Source organism: Festucalex cinctus, chromosome 3 (genome assembly GCF_051991245.1).
Source record: "Festucalex cinctus isolate MCC-2025b chromosome 3, RoL_Fcin_1.0, whole genome shotgun sequence".
Taxonomy (NCBI): Eukaryota; Metazoa; Chordata; class Actinopteri; order Syngnathiformes; family Syngnathidae; genus Festucalex; species Festucalex cinctus.
Window position 1 is genome coordinate 28,093,726 of NC_135413.1, and position 23,315 is coordinate 28,117,040.

Consider the following 23,315-nt stretch of genomic DNA (forward strand, 5'->3'; position numbering starts at 1 on the left):
AATGCTTACTCTCGGTCCAACCTCGCTTTCTGATAATGTCATATTTTTCGCAAATGTTACGATACTACAATGTTCTTGGCGCAAATCCCTTGCCATGTGTGGTAAGTCAGGTGCAAATTTGCTCCAAGCGGTCAGTTTTGTGGGTGCGTGTGCGCCGGCATATGATTAGAGCAATATCCTTAGTGAATAGGTTGGTAACAGGGCGCAGACTGCGGGTGCAGTTGTGGTGCAATATTTCGCGTTATTACCGGACGCAGTGCATTCTTAGTGAATATCCCTCTATTTCTTTAAATTCGTGGGAGTGTTGTTTACACTTCCTTATACAACGTTCCAAGAAAATCAGAATGTCCCCTCACTGGTGAGCTATTTTTAGAATAGGCCTGTAGGCTGCTTGTGTGGTCTTTGGGGGCTACCTGATTGTTCACAAATTCTATCTACCAAACCATTTGCTGAGATTTTACAGCTAAACAGAATGGTCATACAAGCACCAGCAACAAAACAAAGAACAGAAGTCATCCAGAGGTCAGATGCTGACTTGAAACAGACACCAGATCTGAAACAATACATTGATTAATCATCCATTTATTACTGTCAGACAGGCTATTAAAACGTTAAAAAATAAAAAAATCTCGTTTGATGAGGATATTCTTGGCCGAGGCGGAAAATTCTCAAAATGAACAGCACGTACAGGTTAACGTAACGAGCCGATTCCCGGCATTCATAAAACTTGAAAATAAACAAGAAGGCTCAATCTCATTTGTTTAAACTTGAACTCCAGCCGACCGACGGGAGTTTGGTTCTCAGCGGAGATGGAAATGAGTGATCGCCCGCCGTGCGGCGCCTCCCCATGCACATCAAAGACGGGCCTCTTAGATATTGTGCCTCGGTGACCAAAAGCAGCCGGTTCCGAGCATGACCGAGATGACACAAGCCCCTTACTCCTCGCTGACGGCAACCACGATAAGCTCTCGGTCCAACGTTGCATTTGATGCGTTAACCCCCGCCCACCCTCCCCTTTACCTCATCCTCCTCCTCCTTCCAGACAGTTTAGAGAAGCGTGTAATGCAAGAGGAAATATCAACGGTGATCTCTTGAACCCTGTCCAAAAAAAAAAAGTCTGTTTTTTCTCTCTTTGGCTATTTTGGGGAAGTAGTGGGAGCGACTGGGCTTGATGCATGACAAATGGATGTTTCCGTACTTGTGTGGGAGATAGACATCTTGTCCATAATGTCATCTCGCCAGTGTATTTGAATGTTCTCATTCGCTTCCTATAACCTGCACCTCCTTTTGAACAGTACTGACATGTATGAAATTGAATTACGCAATAATGCAATATAAAAAGTATACCATGACATACATAAACACATTCGTGGGCCTTCCCTGCCAAATCAAATGTCTATCGAAGTACCATGACTGACCTGTGAGAGGCAGCATGGCGCCAGACTACCGAAAAGTAAAAAGAACAAAAAGTAGAACCTGGAAAAAAAAAAAAAAAACAATAAAAAAAAAAATCTATTCATTTTTGGCATTTAATTCACCAAAAATTCCCAAAATGGTGCCAAAAATAATTAACTCATCTAAATAAATACATATTTATTGTTGCATTAAGTATAGACACAAATGAAAATACTCAGAATTTGATTTATTTAATTTTTTATTTTTTGACAAGTATGTAAAAACACACAAGGAATTCGTCTTCACGGTCAGAACCCGTCCAAGAAATACTAAAAAAAATGAGAATGCCCAACAGAGGGAGACAAAACGCGAAGCCTGTCGGTTCGCTAATTAGCGTACAGCAGATTGATTGACGGGAACGAGAACTAATCGTTAAGATGATCCACCCGGAAGATGCAGCGACAAAATATCCTTTATAATAATAATAATAATAATAATAATAATAATAAGAATAATAAAATAAAGAAGGAGAAGAAGAAAAAGAAATTGTATTATACAAAATATGGAAAACAAAAATAAATAATACATCAAAATACAAATAAAAGGTTAATAATAATATGTTTTTAAAAATGTAAATAATCTTTTTTTTGTTTTTTTTTGACTGAGTCGATAAACAAATAAAAATAATCTATCAAACGCCCCTTCCATTTTATTTATTTTGCGGATGTGGCCATTGAATTTGAGTAATGCCAATTTGTAATTTACACATTGGGAGAAAAACAACAAACTATAATTTTAAAAAGTAAAGCGTATCATAGACTGAAATACAGTAGTCTAAAAACTGTGCCAATTGCAAATTACTCTGTGTGGTGACCCCTGACTGGCAGGGGCTAAGATGAAAGTCAAACAACAACTCGTCTAATTGACGAGCCTAATGCATTCAAAGAACATTTTTTTCTCCCGCACAAATAATCTCTAATTGGAAGCTTAGGGAAAAACCAAAACTTAAGCAGATCAACTCATAATTACTGAACGGAACCAGGGAATTTCTAATGTGCTCAGTAAATACATTTACGAGTCGCCAGGATTAGTGGCTCGGGTACGACCGCCGCCTCTGTGCCAAATATCCAACCAACGATGTGCGCCCTTTTAATTGGGCGGAGGTCCAAAGAGTCAGTCTGCGGGTTAATTGCTAATCTGTCCCGGGGAGTCCGTCTGCCTGGCTGATGTGTAATTTAGGGGCCGCAGATGGACGCGTAACGCTGTGACAGCAGGATGCCTGAGAGGCGCCTTCACCAGACGTGACTCGCAGAGTTTGGATGGTCTTTAGGGATGAAAGGGTGGTTCCCCCCCCCATCAGATTTTATGTTTCCTTTTCTCAGTGTGATTCGGTGAGTGCTGTAAATATTCACCATTTATTTCTTATTGTTGTACATAACTGTTTTAACATTAACACTGTACTTAAATTATGATTCAATTAAATTCACTGTACATAAGCGTTAAAGCATTTTTAGTAAAAAAAAAGAAAAAGAAAAAAGTCAACGACAAAACGGTAAAAGTGGCCGATTACCGTGCATATATATATATATATATATATGCGATAAACACTTTTGCCCATTTTTGTCATTTTTAAGATTTTATTTTTAGGTTTTTGGTATGAAACTGAATGCAGACATCCCAAAAACATAAAAATGAGGGGGGTGGACAAAATTGTTTTTCACATAGTAGCGATAATATATACAATATGATTGGCTGCTTGCAGAGTTGAGTAAAACCGCCTCTTTGAAGTTAATTGCTTCCAATTAACTTTTTCTTTTCTACTTCTTGTCGATCACAGAGAGGTCTGTTCTAAAAATAGGTCACCGACAATGGGACACGGTGACTTACTAAGAAGGGTTACACCAAAAGAAGAATGTTAACGTTTATTTCAAGTGAACATCATACACATTTCTGAAAATGTGTATGAAATAAATCAAATAGATTGTGTTCATCATTGGGGGTGCAGTTTTTATTGATCAAAATATTTAAATAAATGTCATTTTAGAGCTGTAATTTTAATATATATATATATTTTCTCATAGTTATCATATTGTCAAAATCTGATATCGGCCCAAAGATTACACAAAGCCAACATTAAAAAAAAAAAAAAAAAATGCTGACTTGTACAATCACTATCAAAGGTGAAGAAACTTTTGTCACATGTTAATGACATAATATAAAACAGGAGCGTGTTCTTCTCTGGCAACACGTTGTTCTTACGGCATTTGCCAGTTGACGGGGAAATTCTGCACGATGTCGTCTTTTACAACATTTGCAAAGAGGAATTCATTGCATTCGGCACCCCCCCCGCAGACATAGTTGACATTTTACGTGCATCTGCTCCCTGCGGGAAGGAAAAACGCGTAATGGCGGCGAAGCAAATGGAAACAGGTGTTGAGATTTACAGAGGGTTGTTGTGATTCACCGCTAACGATGGGAAATTAGAGAAAGATGCTCGCCAGAACAAATGAACTCATTCCACTTTAGCCCGAGTCATTGCTGTCAGCGGTCAACGTCATCAAGTTATGCAGCGATGATGATATTTTTTGCAAATTCAAAGAACAAGTTTGCCTGACGGGAAACACTGCTGGGGGATTGATTGGAAAATTGCTTCGGATGCGATGACTGATTTAACTCATGAAAAATATGTTGTAAACCAGAATTAGTTATTATAGGCTAAAAACATTTTAGACATTTTACCATACACTAGTGTAGTGTTAAAATATTACACCATCTACTGTTGTACTTTTTAACACTCAAAATTGGTTCCTTTCATTAACACTCAATTTTTTTTTAATATGAACTAAATATTTAAAGGGATACTTGACTCGTTGAACAATTTTCATGTCCAGAATGAATTTGATAACTTAACTAGACTAAGTGCAATTTCTGGAGAAATTGTGTGGGAATGCTGAAAACACATTGAGAGATAAATTATGAAATTATAACCTCCTGGTTACTGGACAATGCGATTTACCAACTGTGTTATATGTATGAAAGTGATACTTATAAAAAGTTCAATGACTGTCCCATTGAAAATGAATGGGGAAAGTTGATATTAAATGTTAAATTGTGCAAATACTGTAAGTAATGTGGAATCAGACGATATATATACCCCGGGAGGCATCAATTTTTTAAGGTAGTTGAAATTTAAACAGTATAAATTGGAAGCATTATGTGGGAGTTGTTACGCGGCAAAAAAAGTGTGGAGAATAAATATCACAATAACATATGTGAGAATGCTTCAGCATATTATTTTTCCTGTACAATGAATACCTTTAAGAGGTAATTTTTCGACTTGGTGTCGACTGATGATGACATCGCCTGTGCTGAAGATTGAGGAAGTAGGTAACAGCCAATCATGGCTCATCTATTTTCTGAGTTTGGTCAGTAGACTGAGCCATGATTGGTTGTTACCTACTTCCTCAAGACAGGTGATGTCATCATCAGTCGACAGCAAGTAGTAGAATTACTTTTTAAAGGTACTAATTGTACATGAAAAATAATGACGTTACCACATTAATTATTGACAAAATGTTAACTTTTTACTACTGAAAATGGCTCAGAGTCAAGTATCCCTTTAACTCTGGCAGAGAGTCCAAAATACTCGTGTCAATTTAAAAAAAAAAAATAATCAACTCCCAAACATGTTAACACTCCAATTTTACTGTGTTGATCACTTTGAAATTTCGAAACAAGATTGTAAAAAAAAAAAAGAAAAAAGAAAAAAAAATGATGACAAGATCTTGCCAGTCACGTGCCTCCCAAACAAATACATTCATTTTCCGCATGTCTCGTCTGTAAGTGTTGCAACATGACAACACTTGCTGGCGTCTTCTGAGAACTGAAAGTAGACTTGACCAACGCAAGTTCCTTCCTCTGGAAGATTCACTTCTTTCTAAGGGCTTCACAATGACCACTTCATGACAGAAAAAGGAGCATCTTGTACTGCTTCTTATCTGTTTTGATCCCATTTTCTGTATCTCGAATCATGTATGCCGTCATGATCATCTCCGTCGTCCTGCGTGGAGCCTTTGCCGTCTCTTCCTCCGACAAGGACGCGTGCGACGTGTACGCCGCGGTCGGCCAAACGACGGAGCTTCCGTTCGTTTACAACCATCTGGCCAGCACGGACGCGCTGTGCTGGACCCACAACGGCACCGTCGTTTTCAACCGGGAGCAAACGCGGGTTTCCGTCGGGAAACCCGAGGACGTCTCCAAGACCGGCTCCCTCCTGCTGAGGAACCTGAAGCTCTCCAGCGGGGGCTGGTACCAGGCCACCGTGCGCCATCCCAACCGCACCCTGGTCACCATGTGGACCGCCCGTCTCTGCACCGTGGACAAGGTGCCGCAACCGCGGCTCGGTTACGTCTGCGACCTGAAAATCGGTTCGGTCAATCTGAGCTGTCACGTCGCCAATCCTCACGATTTGTCCTTCTCGTGGATCGTCGATGATGTGACGTTACCGGGTGCGACCCGGCAGACGTTGAACGTATCCCTAGAGAGAGAGAATAATTTCGCTTGTAGGGTAAAGAACAGATTCAGCACGGAGAAGAGTGACACTGTTCGTCCGGCCTGTAAAAATCTGCCGGTGACTTCACCGGCGACGCCTTCAACCCTGCTTTGTTTGACATCCAAAACGATCATCGCCATGCTGGCGGGAGAAGCGGCACTCTTTCTTCTTCTTCTCATCGTCGTCTCCGTTCTGTGCCGCCGCGGACGCAACAACGCCGATATCCGCGTGCCGAGAAAAGGAGACTTCAGAATGGCTTCCGTAAGGCAACCCAGATCTGAGCTCAGTAGTCCAGATTACGAGACCATGAACCCCGCGGACCTTCCCGCCCAGTTTCCAGAACCTCAACCTAGAATTTGTCACCCGAATGCTTCGACGCTCAGCGAAAACCGTCCACAGCGAGAACTAGCTGCTGCAAAAGACCCCTCACCAGTGCCAAAGCCCAGGACCAAGAACCCCCAGAGAACAAACATGTGAACGTCTTTAAAGCTACAATGACTCAATCGCAACTGGGCTGTTCTGGTTGTCTGTGAAGACGATTTGGTTCTCACATGAGCAGGCTTTCAGTTCTACAAAGTAGTCTCGTGCTGAAACCGTCTCAGATAGTCCAGTTGCGGTTGATTGGATGCCCTGAGAATTAATCATGAAATGTGCTGGATGAAGGAGATTATTCACTGGTATTGTTTTCCTCCCTGCTATGGAAATGGATATGCAAAGTGTATCAACCTGCAGTGTGGCACCGCACCACAGGGTGGCGCCTCCTTTTTTTATTCTTTATTTTTTTATTGTTCCTATACAGCACTTTTTCATTTTGGCCATCGATGTATTTGATGCCGTGTGCGTGTATGCGTAACGTGACGTGTGTTTTTCCTATTAAAGTAAGCCTGTGGACTTCCAGTTCCTTTGTTGCGCTCCAGTTTTTTTGCTATCCAGCTGATCTGTCACCGCACGTTACAAAACACGGACATAAATTGTCCTCACACAATGTCTATAAATGAATGTTGTAGTCATAATGTCAGTTGATGTTTTATGATGTCCCGCAGGACGCAACAACTCCCGACAAGACATCTAGAAAATGTGGTTGTCATCATAATGTCATAAGAATCTCCACACGCCATGTCTGTAAAATGATGTTTTAACTATAAACATACATATCATAAAGGTTTCCATATGTGTGTTTTTAATTGAATGTTTAAGTGATGATGTCCCAAAAAAAAAAAGCAAATCACTTCATTTTTCAAGTGATTCTGACCCCGTCGGGTATAGTATAGAAGAAGAACTGATAGAAATAAAGATTTTTGCAGGGAAAACAAATTATTATTATTATTATTAAACTGAAATTTTAACAGAATTATTTTTATAATCTCACAACCTATTTTTGAAAGAATACTTTAAAAAAAACATACTGTACAGTGTACACCAAAAAAAAAAAAAAAACGTAGTAAAATTGTAATATAACAACTATTTCTAACTATGGCTTGAAAAATATGACTAACATCTATTACATCTCTTCTGAAAATATAGCAATATAATGAAAATACCAAAGATATTGTCTTTGAAAAAAAATAAAAATAAATCTTTTGAAAATATATACTGGATATATGGCTTCTCTCGCTGTTTTTTTTTTTTTTTAACTCTTTTTTTAGTTTTATTTTTATTTTACTTTTTATTTATTTTTTAATCTGTTTTTACTCTCAATATTCTCCAATATTTTACTAAAAAATGTTCCTCTTTTTTCAAATTTTCATGGCTTTTTCTTAAAAAAAAAAATCTGAATTTGTTATTGTAGTAAATCCAACTCTAGGAAAAATTGCTGCTTCACATTTTGCAAAAGTATCTGAGTTTTGCTCTTGTATTATCATTACAACTCAGAGGTAAATAGAGTTATAATTTTATGTTTTCTCAAAACCGTCACCCTAGTAAAGAAAGGCGGTTGAGAAAATGGATGAAAAGCATTTCCAGTCGGTGACGCTTGCAGTAAAATAAAGTTGACATGAGAGTACATACATTTCATACTTGGCGGAGTCAGCTGATTATCTGTGTCAAACGCTATTCTTTGTTCTGGCTTCTTACATTTTCAACATTCTCGTGCTGAAAATGTGCTTGCTTGCAAGAAGTTATTAAAAGGAGCAACAACTACAACAACAACAAAAAATCAACAGAGGAATGGATTAGCTCAAGCAAATATCTATTATCTGCACATGAAAGTGTCTGCAGTCTGGCCTAATGCTGTGTGACAGTCTCATAATGGAGGCCCCCTGAGCGCGCTAGCATAAAACGAACACGCAATGTCATCTTTTGTCGACGCCGGCCGTCCTGGCGCTCCCTCGACGCGGCGCACATAATATCCCGTTTGGGAGAGCAAAGCTCCACGACGCTTCTTGAAGAAGTTGGCGCGCCACTTCACTTCCGGATGCGAGTTCTCCTTAATGAAACACATCTCATATGCATTCTGCAGATTTGGCGCCGAGACGTGTTTAATCGGAGGCCGTCGTCGACCCTTTTGATGGCGGCGTGCTGGGGAGGGGTGGGGGGGGTCAATTACCCGTGGAAAGTATTTGTGCCTACGTCAGACGGTTCCTGAGGCCGCTCGCCGGATGCCAAGTCTGCGGAATGTACCGAGCAAATCAGAAAATCAGACGTTAGCGGACGCTGCAGGCTGTTTGAAATCAGATTTGTCGGCGGAAAGCGGTTCGCATTCTTGCTCGACATTTTGTTTATCTGAAGCCACTTTGGACGTGAAACGATATCCGCCCCAAGATGAGGGGATGCAAATGAGGTCAATGGACAAACGCAAGGAGTGAAAGATTTTTAAGCAAAGCAGCGGTTAGCTACTCATGTTTCACAACATTTATTTCATAGCCAATATTTTTTTTTTGTTCTTGCTTTTACTTCAAGCACAACAAGTCAACAATGGTCATAAAATGCATACGCTGGCCATATAAAAAAAAATATATATACCAAAATGATGCTGAATATGCATGAGCAACATCTAAAAAAAACCAAAACATTGCCTGTTAAATCTCACTCGTTCCTGATTGGCTGCTTCCTCGACCCACGGAGGCAGGCTACTAGCTACTAACTAGCAAGCTATACTTAACCCATCAAACAACCCAAAGACTGTGTTATTTGAATGTAAACTTCAACCCAAATAAATGGGTTGTTTTGTGGGTTATTCATTTTATCTGACCTTTGCCCCTTTTTGACCCATATTGGGTTATTACCAACTATGACCCAACTATTTTTAGAGTGAAGGCAAAGCCATGTGGTTGTTTTACGTTGTCATCACACGTGTTAAAAAAGTCAGGTTGATTTCCATTTGTGCAGTTATAGCACCCACTGGTGGCTAGTTTTTTTTTGTTTTTTGTTTTTGTTTTTAGTGCAGTTTAATTTTCATTAGGCATGTTTTGGCCCTTCTATGTTTAAAATGCACTAATTGTCAGATGTAAGGATTGTAATGTGCTTGTGAACTGAGTCATTATGTGGAAGAACTCAATGTGGGCTTGCATTAGCAATTACGTGCCTCAATATTAAGTGTTATTAGAGATTGAAGGTAGTTTATATGTATTGTCTCTGTTGTTTGTTTGTATTGGACTCAGAGTCTGGAATAAAGTTGAATTGAATTGAAATATTGCTGTTATGTACAAATCCACAATATATATATATATATATATATATATATATATATATATATATATATATATATATATATATATATTAGGGGTGTGAATTGCCTAGTACCTGACGATTCGATTCGTATCACGATTCACAGGTCACGATTCGATACCGATTAATCCCGATACGAATTTATAACTCGATTGTTGCGATTTTTTTTCATTCAAATTTAGAAAATACTAATCAGTAAGCTTGTAGAGTGTAAGATTTATATGAAAATGTATTATTTATTTATCTGAAATTTCAGTCTTATAGAGGTTGTAATCTGTTTCATGTTTGAACAGCATTAAAATAAAATATTAAGGCTTAATGTTCCGTTCATATAACATTCTTCCATGCTCAAGGTGTGAATCCTAACCCGAAGTCAGACGTTTTGTTGAATATTTTTCCATTAAAAATGGAAGTTTAAAAATCGATTCACACACACACACACACAAAAAAAAAAAAAAAAGGCAATGATGATAAGACGTTGAATCGGTAAGACTACCGAATGAACAATTCTGAGCTCTTATTAAAATATATTTTTTTTAAATCGATTTTTTTTAATTGAATCGATTCGAGAATCGCGCGATGTAGTATCGCGATATATCGCCGAATCGATTTTTTTAACCCCCCTAATATATATATATATATATATATATATATATATATATATATATATATATATATATATATATATATATATATATATATATATATATTTAACAATATTGTGACCTTTTTTAAATATTGCCAACCTCCCCACAATATTGTGATTATTATCGTATGGTGAGCTTCATATCGTGATAATATAGTATCGTGATATTTGGATATTGTTACATCCCTAGTAGTTAGTTGCCAAAGATTGGCTATTTGTGTAATAATAACTCTTTAAAAGTATTTATGACATTGACGTTTTCCAAGAAATTATTTTCACAACCAAACTACACACACGCACATACATATACACGGCACAATTATTCTTCGAAAAACTGCTGTTATTTTTCAGGGGGGTTTCTAGACAAAAGTTGCAGGCTGGTTGTAAAAGTGCGTTTCAAAAGTCCACTCTTATGTTAGCGTATGTGCTGCTGTCATTAAAGCAGTCAGGATGTTGTGCACTCTTTTATTTGTCGCCAGGTGGAATTCACTTTGTCTTTACTTTAGGATGCACTTATGAAATACAGGTGAAGTACTCGGGAACTTTATATGAAGGATCAGCTGTCGACTCGAAAGTCCAGTCAGGTGGGCCTGTGCTTTTTAAAGCTTTTAAAAGCTGCTCTATCATTTCCACCGGCTCTCTAATAAAAAAAAAACAAAAAACGCTTCCATCGGCCAAATTACCCATCCATGCGCTTGCACCTGATAGAAATGAGATGAGGAAAAATTCCAACTCTTGTTTTAATAAGCATCTTGTGTGTATGCATGCAAAACTTAGAACCTGACATCTTGCTTCAGTTAGCCAGTATACTTTTTTGGGTGTAGTTTGAAGTTTTTGAGAGAAAAGGATCCCCGTCGGGCTTTGTTGCGTTCGTGGACTTATGCGGGGGGATAACGGCGTGTCAGTGAAGCCGCGCGACAAAAAGTGCAAGATGAGAGAGAGGTGTAAAGGTGTGACGGTTTGGGGGCTGACAACACTTGGTTTTTGCTTTGGCTATGTGACGTCTATCTTGGGAAGCATCAGTGCAACACACAGGGAGGCCTCACTGTGTGGGCTGGCCGCTTCGCTTTGAAAGCCACTCTGGTTCCAAGTCGACCTCAATTAGGGAAAAAAAATGCCTTTAAAAGTACTTTTATCACTCAAATAGATAAGCTCTTTGTACAAAATAATGTTTGTAGTTTGTTTCTGGCTGCCATTGAGATAAGTTGGGCTCTCTTTTTTCGGAATTACTCAGGACGAAGCTTGTCTATTGAAGTATCAAGTCGAACCAAAATGCTTACATTCGGGATGCTAACCTGAAGTTAAAAAAAAAAAAAATAAAAAATCAGACCGAGAAAGATTTCACATCAGAAAGAGACCGGACACAAAGCTAACATTCAAACAGTCAATACGCTAACATTTTGCAGGAAAGCTAAGCAACACACTATAAAAACTCAGCCAGAAATCAAAGTTCCATCATGCTTATTTAGTAGTACTTGTCCTATTTTAAAAGGTTATTGACACTCAATAAAGTGCCACTAAAGATTTTACATCATGCAAAGTGGTTATAATATGAACTACTTCAGACTGGAAACAATGCTAACATGCTAATATTTGGGATGACAACATATAGCGGGACAGAAACATGAGTAATAAAAGCGCTGTGATCGACCCATAAGAATTTACAATAAATTGGAGTTGCATTAGTTCAACAGTATTTCAAAAGGCTAATGAGGCTGGACACAGTAGAGTTAATGTTTTAACAGTTAGGATGCTTATGTAGCAAGAGGATAGATAGATAGATAGATAATTATTAAAATACTACTTTAAAAGTCTAATGCTAACATGCTAACGAATTGTATGCTACCATATAGCGACTTCCATTTTTGTTGACCACTGCTGCCCATTCAATAACAAACGTACCCGTAGACTACGCTGTGTCTTCAGATTTGCACACTACAGTGTCTACACTGCAGTCTCCGCTTTGCCTCAATGTACAATGAAATGTATGTGGGGACCCTTGTTCCCTTCCATCATTGTTTATTAGCATGTATTGTTCTCTGACTGCAATGATGTATTCAGCCTGGCATGTTTCTCCCCCCGCTTCCTGTGATATTCTTTTGAATCAGAACACATGTAATCACATGCCTAACACATCTTCTTGGGCCAATAAATCCCAGTCAAATGTGCTCCTTATGGCGGCTGATCGACAGTCTGTTCAACGGCGCTGCTCGCGCCAGCAAACGTGCGGGCGGGCAGCTGGGAGGTCGACGTCGTGACTCACAAATCCCGTCTTGGCCGTGGCGTGGCTTGCGAAGAGCCTGTGAGCATCCCTTATATTTCCCGCAAAATTCTGAGATGCTCTTGCGAAAGGCGGTTGTTTTGCGAGCATCTTTTGAAATGACGCGGGGAGCTTTTCGTCGATTTTTCTTGTGATGTGAACGCACAGTGGTTTTGTTTGATGGTGGCGAACAGCTGTTAGCGCTCATCGGGCGAGACTTCAAGTTTAGTTTCTGTGAAATGTTTCAAAATCATCTGTAAGTCAGTCATAATTAAATTAATGTGTTTTTTTGGGGGGGTAATTTATGGAACGTTTACATGCAAAAAATGTAATAAAAACAACTTTTTGTCGTTTTGCTTGCCCTCATTAGGGTCGCGGCGTGTAACAATCCATAGTATGTCACCATGCCACATGGTGGCGGTTGTTTGTTTTGTCATGTGATGGGCCATTTTTTTTTTTTTTTGCCTTTCAGAGTTTTTTTTTGCCATGGATGTGGAATATTTTGAGTCTTTAGTGAGTGTACCTAACCTGATCACTAAATGCTCCTGAATACATGAAAGTAATGATAACTGAATATAACCCCAGTGGGGCTCCGATGTCTGCAGACTTGTATCAAATAGTGGAGCCCAGAATTCAAAGCAAACATGGTGAATAACCATTTAGCTGTTATGCTGCACACAAACGGAATAAGCTGTGATCAAAGAGACTTTTTTTTTCTTTTTTTTTTCCCATCAATCTTCGGGTTGTGTTTTGTGTTTGCATGTTATGTGCAAAGAAGGTTGAGAGTAATTAAAAAAAAAAAATAAATACAGAAAAGAATTTTGTGGAGTGGTGCGAGTAGATTAATGACACTTCCATTCATTTATGAAGGTTCTTGCTTTGACACATTTGGTTTATTAGTACATTTCTGAACATTTATTCGGTTTCTCAAAATCTATGTACACATTATTTGACGATTTAATATGAACAGCTAGCTACAGAACAAAAGTATCGCTGTACCCCAACTGCATGAACTACGACGTTAAAACCCCTCCAGAGTGTAAAAGCTGTTAAAAATAATTAGCTCCCCCTCGCCACTGGTTATGGGGAGTCCTGCCTGGTCCCACACTATGACGACCTTTGGCTCCTTTATTCCAAACTATGACACAGACCAACATTTTTCAGGCGGAAAGGAAAACACTGGGCCACTGCTCCCAATTAGCTTATGTGCAAGTCCTAAATGAAGGATATTGTTTAAAAACAAACAAACATACAAACAAACAAACACGTTCTTTTGTGGACATGAAGTAATCATTCTTCTTCTTTCAAAATCAACATTTCTTAAGTACAAACATATGCCACAAAGCTTGATTAGTGTTGGTTACCTTATAAAAGTAACTTAGTTACTTTATTGATTACTTGACTTTAAAAGTAACTTATCTAAGTTCATCCATCCATCCATCCTCTACCGCTTTATCCGAGGTCGGGTCGGGTCTTTCAGTGACACAAATTCAAAATAGTGACTATTAACATTTTAAAAACGCAAATCTCTCTACTTAATCCATTGTTATTCTTGCATGTGTAACGTGGCTCATACATGGTTTCTGAATGACAATCCCTGAAATTTTAAAGACAAGCTGAAATTGTTAGTGACAAAAGGAACACACATCATGTGCAAACGAGCCTCTGGCACATACTTGACATCCAACATGGAGACGAACCAGTAACCAATATTTCCTGGGTGTCAGTAATGTCTCGGTGAGCATGTGTGGGAAGCTTTCACGGATTTTCGCGTAGACACGGAGCATAAAAAAGATGAATTTGAGACAGAGGTATAGGCCAACTGTTGCGTCTTGGGGGGGCGTGCGACTTGGGGAGGGTGTTCAATTTAGGTCGTTGGGGAAATGTGGGTGAGGTAAGAGCAACAGTGACTGGGAATTTAACTGCATATGATATACTTTATCTATCAGACCAGCCAGGACGATGCTGCCCTGCTACCCTCTTAGCGTTAGCATCAGTGCTAGTTTGATAGATTAAAGTTATGTACTTGATAATCATCATAAATACAATACTGTATATCACATGATACTTCAGGATAATACAGACACAACCAATTTAGATTTAGATGTACCATAGTGAATTTGAATGATGATGAATATGAATTTATTTATTTATTTGAAAGAGCAGCGATATAAAATCACGTCAGTAGGTACATGTACTTTACTACCATCTGCTGGCAGTACTTGGTTATTACAGCTAGCCTGTCCCCTTGATTGTGTCAGCCTGTGAACACATGTCAGAGTCAGACGTTGATCTTTTTTTCTTTTTTCTTTTTTTTTTGAAACTTTGAGCCAGCATAACGTGGTATCGTTTTCCTTTCATTTTCTTAACTCAAGAGCTACGGTCGTACACACGCGTTTGGGTCGGCTGGTGTCGTGCCAGCATCACGTTTACAGCGGGCGACGTAAACACGCTTCTCCCCTGTGAAGACAACATTTTACGACTCCTGCCGCGCCGACAGTCCGTTCTCAGTGGAGATTTTTTAGAAGTGCCGGAGCTCCGTACCGGTGCGTTTCGGCCCACTTAAAACACTTAACCGTGCATCTAAAAACATCAAGGAGAATCAAACACCTCAGACGTGGTGGTACACTTGAGCCCACGACCCTTAAACCTCATTCGTGGCTGCTTCCAGGGAGCGAAAAGTAAGGCCTTTGTCTTTCTTTCACATTTTGAGACCCAACTTTTTATTACGCACGCAGCATTTCAACGAGATACAAGCCCAAACTCAATAATTACATGTTTAAACTGTTTAAAGTACTCATATATTTTACTGGTTGCACCTCATTACAAAAGTCACATTTCCCATCTTGTTTATCAATAATAAAAAGTGTTTGTCCTGCTGTCCAGGCACCTCCGTCCGTCTTTTACTCAACTTTTAAAAGATGGTTCTGAGAAGTTGTCTTCAATTAAATCCATTCCTGAGTTAAGTCAGGGCAAATTAAATGTCTGTTCAGAATCAATATATTATTACATTAAGGCTGCTTTCTCTGTTAATTTAGACCAACTTATTACAATAACGTATGTGTTCATGGAACAAACTCAAGCCATTGATTTTTTTAAAGCTGTGCCTACTTTGCTGATGTGCCAGGATGAAGAAACTATTCAAGTTCACGAGGAGGAAGACGTCAACTGACGCGTCGGACAGCTCTTCTATCGTCAGCACTGCCAGCGATATCAGCGAAAATGAGAAGGGCAAATTTCACAAGGCTCCCCGGCAGAGTGACACGGCCGAGCTGGAGCAACTTGTCAAAAATGTTGATGTCAATGTGGTTGACAAGTACAACAGGTCAGTATGGATATTGGTGAGCTATTTGCCGTATCTTCCCGTCCGTAAGTGTTGAATTAACAATGAAAAAGACTAAAATATAAATGACTAAAAATATCTATCTACAATGTTGACAAATGAGGGCAAGATAAACTGTCTTGCAACATGTTGCTTTTAATAGGTTATATCTGTAAATCCCAATTTGGTGACCAAACCCAGAAAACAGGTGACCCATTCATTATTGGTTGTTACCTATTTCCTCAGCACGTGTGATGTCATCTCCAGTCATAGCAAGAGGAAAAATTATTTTTTAATTGTCATCCATGTGTAACATTAACCTCTGTGTATACTCAAACTAAAATGATTTTTTAAATGAGGTCTGGTGACATCACGCAACAATCAAGGTTTGGGTCCTCAAGTTTTGTTTGATTTTGGAGGCAAATTTTTATGGACAGCTTTGACTTAAGTTTCAAATTGTTTACTTAGCGGTGTTCAACTCGGGAGCTTGCACAGTCGAGCGTCATCTGGTTGATGCCTTGACAACCTTGTAACAGACAGTCAAGTGGAAATTATTAACCATATATGGTGATGCTCTATTTCTACACACACACAAAAAATAAATAAAAATCACTAACAACCTTGTGTTCTGTAAGATTCTGTGGTAAACTTGATCGTGGGGTAAACAAAAACGTTTTTTCGACAATAACTTTTTGTTTTTTTTTGGCAACAGGTTGCAGCCCAAACAAAAGCTTCAAGAAGAGGTAACCAATATAGCGAAAAGGGTTTTTTCCTCTGTCATCTGTTTTAAAAGTGAAATTTAACACATGTTGCGGTCCGGATAACATGTTATGTATTCACACATTCAGCACAGTGACAATATGGAGATCTCTGAAGAATTTGATGAGCTCACATCCTCATCATATGCGGTCATGGATGAAGGTGAGCTTCCCCGTCCCAAACATCAGGTCCTCACCTGCAGTTAATTGTTTGTTGTAATGCCAAACAAAGTGTAAGATAATGTCATTGTTTGAAAACTTGAGAACAAAAGGTCGCCTTGTTTATCGTCTGTACACATCCTCATATGCTGTACTTGTCTTATTTTCACCAGACAACCCATTTAAGATGAAGCTGGACGACATTGGGAGCCAACAAGATCAGCAGGCCACCCTGAGGCCAACAGAGCATCAAGGCTGCGCTGAAAAGTTGGCAAAACTAAAAGAGGAGAAGGCACAGCTAAAGAACCAATTGGAGGAGGCGAAAGATGATCAGCGTGTCATGAAGCACAAATTCATGCAAATGCAAAGTGAACTCTCACACCTCAGGTATAACATTATTATTATTATTATTATTATTATTATTTTAGCAATCCTCTCTGTAATGGTCTTTCAGCTTTGTTGAGTTTTGTTTTTGTTTTTTTCCTCAACAGATCGTCAAAACAACAGCAGGAAAGGGTGAGGAAGAACAGTATCGCTTGCTGGGAGTGATTTAGGAATTGCACAAGTCTCTAGCGCCATCTAGTGGTCAAAGAATAGCATTAGCAGCACACCGTTGTAGATTTGGAAATGATGTGACTTTTTTTTTTTTTTTGTCCTTGTGGCTCGTTTCATCTCCCCCAGCTTGAGGAAGAACTCCGACAGACCCAAGTGCAGTTGTCTCAGCAACGTTGCGCAATTGCGCAGCTGCAGCAAAAACTCAAAAGTCAGGACTGCAAGCAACAGACCATGGAAGAGGACTACATGAGAACCAAACATAACGAGGTACTTGTCAACCATTTTAGAACGTTGGCGTCATGTTGCTGCTCCAAAGACGTTTGAATTTTGCAGATCGGATACACACAAAATCCATTTTTTTCCCATTTCACATTGACAATATCGCAACATGTTTCCGGTGATTTGCCACGCCTCATCTTTCAGGAGCATCTGAGAACAGAGCTCGAGAACAGCAGCACCAAACAAAGAGACCTCCTGAAGGAGAACGAAGATCTCAAGGAGGAGCTTGAAGATCTTCGCCAAGATCTCAGACTTACAAAGGACAACCAAGCGGCGAGTGTTTTGGAATGGAACAACGTGGTCACGGGAATCGTGAATGACCGACTGGAGACCGAGGCCCTCCGCTCCTGCCTGGCGGCTGCAGAGCATCGTCGCGCGGAAGCAGAGAAAGCTCTGCTCCAGGAGCAGCAGCAACTTAAAGACAAACATGCAAGTTAGTAGCAGTGGGTTTGGAACTGCAACAAACTTTGTGGAATGGAGCTGTCAAAACGACACATCCAGAGGACATAAGGAAACAACAAGTAGCAACAACATTGTCCAAACACGTAGCATATACAACTAGCAAACCCATGTAGCATATATAACTAGTAGGGGTGTTAAAAAAAAATCGATTCGGCGATATATCGCGATACTACATCGTGCGATTCTCGAATCGATTCAATTTAAAAAAAAAAATCTTTTTTTTTTTTTTTTTTTTTTTTTAAGAGCTCAGAATTGTTCATTCGGTAGTCTTACCGATTCAACGTCTTATCATCATTGCCTTTGTGTGTGTGTGTGTGTGTGTGTGTGTGTGTGTGTGTGTGTGTGTGTGTGTGTGTGTGTGTGTGTGTGTGAATCGATTTTTAAACGTCCATTTTTAATGGAAAAATATTCAACAAAACGTCTGACTTCCGGTTCGGATTCACACCTTGAGCATGGAAGAATGTTATATGAACGGAACATTAAGCCTTAATATTTTATTTTAATGCTGTTCAAACATGAAACAGATTACAACCTCGATAAGACTGAAATTTCAGATAAATAAATAATACATTTTCATATAAATCTTACACTCTACAAGCTTACTGATTAGTATTTTCTAAATTTGAATGAAAAAAATCGCAACAATCGACTTATAAATTCGTATCGGGATTAATCGGTATCGAATCGAATCGTGACCTGTGAATCGTGATACGAATCGAATCGTCAGGTACTAGGCAATTCACACCCCTAGTAACTAGCATATACACCTCTCATAGGCATGTACATGTATATGCAGGACCAAAACTGCCAAAATTAACTCATTCACTGCCAGTCATTCTAGAAATTTTTTACATTTCCAATACTCACGTAATATTACATTCAATAATTATATATAAACCGAATCTACCAAATAACAGAATAGACTCCCTACTTTTTGTCCCGTCCCGTTCTTTTATAATTGACAGCAGAAAAATGTAGGTTTGCCAAAATACAGCCATTTCTCCCATGGACTCTGAAACTGTGTTTATTTCCTATAAAATGGGGCAATGATGTCATCTACCGGTGGTTGGGCATCAGTAAAGTTGTTTCCAAGTTTGATATTTACAGTGGAGCATGCTCAGATTCGCCCCCATTTAGCACCGCTCTAAAAAATACAATTGACAAGTATACTTGTCAAAGGCAGTGAATGAGTTAAAAATAAATCGATGAGTGACTAAAAGTGAAAATGGATATAAAAAATGTAATTAAAAAAAAATAAATATAAATGGAAATAAAAACAAAATATATTTCCATGAGGGGGCGGTCCTACACGTGTCTTGGGTTGGGTTCCGCTGTTGCTAACAACGAAGTCTCGCCACCTTACACGGAGAGCTGCAACAACGGACGACCATCGTGTCCTGTCACCACAACTTGCGACTTGAGTTGCTCGACAACAAGTCGTGGTGACAGTAGACAAGATAGTCGTCCATTTCTGGAGGTCTCTGTGCAAGCTGGCGACACTTCCTTGTTCGGCAACCCGCTCACATGACTCTTGAATCTTTATTTATATTGCGCTTTCAAACAGCCTTAGCTGTCACAAAGCGCTTTACAGAAACACAACACAAAACATTGAAAGGCAGTTTGCACTTTGCAATGTCAGAGTCCAAACCAAGATACACTTCGGACCCCCCTACCTCATTTGAATAACATTTCATCCTGACAGAGCGTCTGCAGCGTGAAATAAATAAATGCGAGTGTTTTTATTTATTGATATTTAATTCTATTTATATATTTATTTTTGAATTTTTATTTTTTTATATTGTTTTTATTTTTGTTTTGTATGTTTGTATTTATTTTTACTTGTGTGGATATATATATATATATATATTACAAGGACTGTTCAATGTTCGCTAAACATTGACATATGTCACATCGCACCCCGATAGACATATTTTTGAACCCCCCATAAAAGTCAGCTGGTATAGGCTGATAAATGAATGGTGTTATAAAATGTACAGAGTAATAATGATCCATGCTAGCTCGTTTCTATATTTCATAACCTCAAGGCAAACAGGGAAAAAGCCATTGCAAATATGATGACGCCTTTCAGCTGTCGTCGCTCTGATAGCTGACTAATAATTCAATTGTAAAAGTATAGACCTGATTTGACGAGCCCTAACGAAACGATCCTTCCAGTTGAGATGGACACTCAACGGAAACTCTCCCAGAAGCTGTCCAAAGCGAAGGCATACGGCAGCTCGATGAAGAACAAGGTGGAGATGGTGGAAGCGCAGCTGACGGCGAAAAACGCGGAGAGCGCCGCCCTGCGGCACGAGATGGACCAGATCAAAGCGAGCGTCAAAGAGTCCCAAAAAGAGTGCGTTGCAAAGGAGATCGCCGCCGCGGATGCACAAAGGAATTTCACGGTAGGAGGAGAAAATTCAAACGTCCACGTGCACTCAGATTGGTACAAATTCCTCGCCAACCGCCGTCTAAATATCGTGTCTGGGCTTTTGTGCTGGTCCAGGCTACGCAGAAGCAGTTGCAGGCCGAGTTAGCTGACTTGACGAAGAAGCTGTCAAAGTCTGAAGCCGATTTAGAGGTCCAGATGCGATATCGCAAGGAATGCGAGGAAGAGAAATCACGGCTCCACAAAAAAGTAGACAAGGTTAAAAAAAAAACAAAAAAACTTTTTTTTTTTTTTCTCCTGGAACTGGTTGCGTTACTGAAAATGACTTACAAAATACTTGACACAAGTACAACCAGAAAAGCTATTTTATTTTTTAAATATTGCTAATGTAAGCTTGTGCTTTGTCATGTAGATGAAAGAAGACGTAGCCGACGCCAAAATGTCCGTCAAACAGCAAGAAGAGGTTGTGCACAGGTACTGGACACAAAACGGAACACAGTCGTGGGGAAACTGTTTAAAGGGATACTTGACTCATTGAGCCATTTTCAGCAGTGAAAAGTTGATATTTTGTCTATAATGACTTCATTATTTTTCATGTACATGAATGAATGACATCGCCTGTGCTGAGGAAGTCGGTAAGGACCAATCATGGCTTTTACTGGCAAAACCCAGAAAAAAGGTGAGCCGCGATTGGCCGTTACCTACTTCCTCAGCACAGATTTTTAGATTTTAGATTTATTTATTTTTTTAAACAATACTTATGAACAATGTGAAAAATGTTCATTTGTTATTAACTCATTCACTCCCAGCCGTTTCCACAGAAGCAATCCCATTCGCTCCCGGCTGTTTTACTGTTTTAAAGTCTCTTCTTTCATCAGGAAAAAAAAAAAGTATGTTTCTATCTGTTTCTGTTTTGCAGCAATTAGCATTAGAAGAGAGCTAAGTTTCATCAGTTTTCACAAATCTATTTAAAATTCTAAGTAATTTAGCTTTTTTCTACATGGACCTGGTTGATCTCCTTTGCTCTGCTACCACCTGCTGGCCGTTTGTGTAATAACTACCATTTCTGCAACCGTTCTTTGCAGTTGAGAGGCTGCATCAAAGCCTCACATATAAACATATAAATACGTCTTTGGGACACTTACATTAAAAAAAACGTATTTACACGTTATTGGGAGCAAATGAGTTAATAGCACCTGTGCTTTTTGACACGCTCGCCAAAGAGTTTTGTTTTTATTTTATTTGAACTGAGTCAAATGCCATTTTTAGAACATGTCGCGGGCCACTAAAAAATGGACGGCTGGCCACAAATGGCCCCCGGGCCGTAGTTTGGACACCCCTGCTGCATGTCAACAATATTTTCTTCCTTGTTTGAATGAATTAAGGCAACGAGCGCTACTTCGAGACGCCAAGAGGAGATTGCGAGATCACCAAGCAAGCGACATAGAGAGAGAAAAGGTTTGTTTGTCTTCCAATTGACGTGCTTCAAACCTTCGGCAGCGAGTCTACACGTGCGCTTCATGCTTGTTTGACGTGACTTTCCACGGAGAAGAATAAGCAGCAGCTGGAGAATGAGCGGCGCACCCTGACACACAGACCGGAGACAAACACGGCGGAGCATGTGGAGCAGGACCGCCGTGAAATCGAGGAGAACGTCAGACCGGAAATCCAGCAGAAAATACACGAGACCAAATTATGGTTGCAGGTGCGCTAACGCAGAGACGACCATTAAAAACAAGACGCCCACGGCAAGCGTCGTCAGCATTCGTTCGGCCTCTCCCAGTCCCAGGAAGCGACGCAGGCGGAAGCGGACCAGACTAAAGCCACAACTGAAGCCAGCCTGCAGTCCAAGATCCAAGATCTGGAGGGCGAACTGCAGCGAGCGCGAAGCATCCAGCAGGAGAAAGACGAAGAGCTGAAGCGATGCCAACAGATGCTCAGGGAAGAGCAGTCGCTGCGCAACGACCTGCAAAGGTCAGAACGCGTGGATGCTTACGTTTGAGCAAAAACAGTTCTCCTCATCAAATGATGACATCATCAACCCAGTCGAACACAACCGACCGAGCAAAATACAAATGTTTGTTTCCTGTCCGCAGGGCGAACAGTCAGCTGAGCGAGCGCTGCAAGTCTGTCATCCCCCCAGCGAGCCCCATCGTGGCTCCTCCCTCCGGCACAACGGTGGGGTTGTCCTCAACAACAATCCTCAACAATCCTGTGCTTGGAAGAGAGAACGGCAATTTGGAGGCTTACAAGGTTTGCAGAGCTGCTGATTTTTTTTTAAATTTTAAACGCCTTACTATTCATCAAATAAATAAACGCCTGGTCTTTTATTTTTTTATTATTATTTTTTTTTAAAGACACCTTTACCTATGATCAAATGCACGGTCGTTTAAAAAAAAAAAAAAAGCCTTTTTTTTTTTTTTTTTTTTTTTTTCATACAGACACCTTATGATACATGGTCATCTTTTTTTTTTTTTTCTTTTTTTTTTAAAGGCATGGTTGTTTAAAAAAAAAAATGCCATGGTTGTTTTTTTTCTTTTCTTCATACAGACACCTTCTGAAACATGGTAATTTTTTTTTAAATGCATGGTTGTTTAAAAAACAAAAAAACAAAAAAAAACTACTTGGTGTTCTTTAAATTTTTTTAAACCCACCTTACTATACATAATTAATTGATCGTTTAAAAAAAAAAACACAAAAAAAAACACCGTACTATATATAAATGGTCGTTAAAAAAAATACACCTTACTTGGTCTTTTTTTTTTTTTAATGAGAGCTTTACAAGATCATTTACAAAAAAAATAAAAAATAATCAGCCTTACTATACATGGTAAAAAAAAAAAGCAAAAAAAAAAAAAGCAACTGACTCAGG

General features: G+C 39.3%; 2 protein-coding genes across 3 annotated transcripts in view; both read left to right on the forward strand.

Annotated features, from left to right (window-relative positions):
* The window catches only part of LOC144016342 (uncharacterized), an 87,472-nt gene that overhangs the window by 62,299 nt on the left and 1,858 nt on the right, over positions 1–23,315 (forward strand). For both annotated transcript variants that reach the window (XM_077517343.1, XM_077517342.1), the window contains exons 3-16: positions 15,647–15,844; positions 16,554–16,584; positions 16,690–16,762; positions 16,932–17,145; positions 17,250–17,274; positions 17,440–17,580; positions 17,737–18,025; positions 20,230–20,459; positions 20,561–20,701; positions 20,856–20,917; positions 21,829–21,901; positions 21,996–22,148; positions 22,227–22,417; positions 22,540–22,696. In XM_077517343.1, coding sequence (XP_077373469.1) covers positions 15,647–15,844; positions 16,554–16,584; positions 16,690–16,762; positions 16,932–17,145; positions 17,250–17,274; positions 17,440–17,580; positions 17,737–18,025; positions 20,230–20,459; positions 20,561–20,701; positions 20,856–20,917; positions 21,829–21,901; positions 21,996–22,148; positions 22,227–22,417; positions 22,540–22,696 — 1,978 coding nt within the window. The remainder of the gene's footprint in view (positions 1–15,646; positions 15,845–16,553; positions 16,585–16,689; positions 16,763–16,931; positions 17,146–17,249; positions 17,275–17,439; positions 17,581–17,736; positions 18,026–20,229; positions 20,460–20,560; positions 20,702–20,855; positions 20,918–21,828; positions 21,902–21,995; positions 22,149–22,226; positions 22,418–22,539; positions 22,697–23,315) is intronic.
* On the forward strand, positions 5,181–7,108 carry LOC144016760 (uncharacterized). The gene has a single exon (XM_077518082.1). The coding sequence runs from the start codon at positions 5,426–5,428 to the stop codon at positions 6,422–6,424; it is 999 nt and encodes a 332-aa protein (XP_077374208.1). The 5' UTR covers positions 5,181–5,425; the 3' UTR covers positions 6,425–7,108.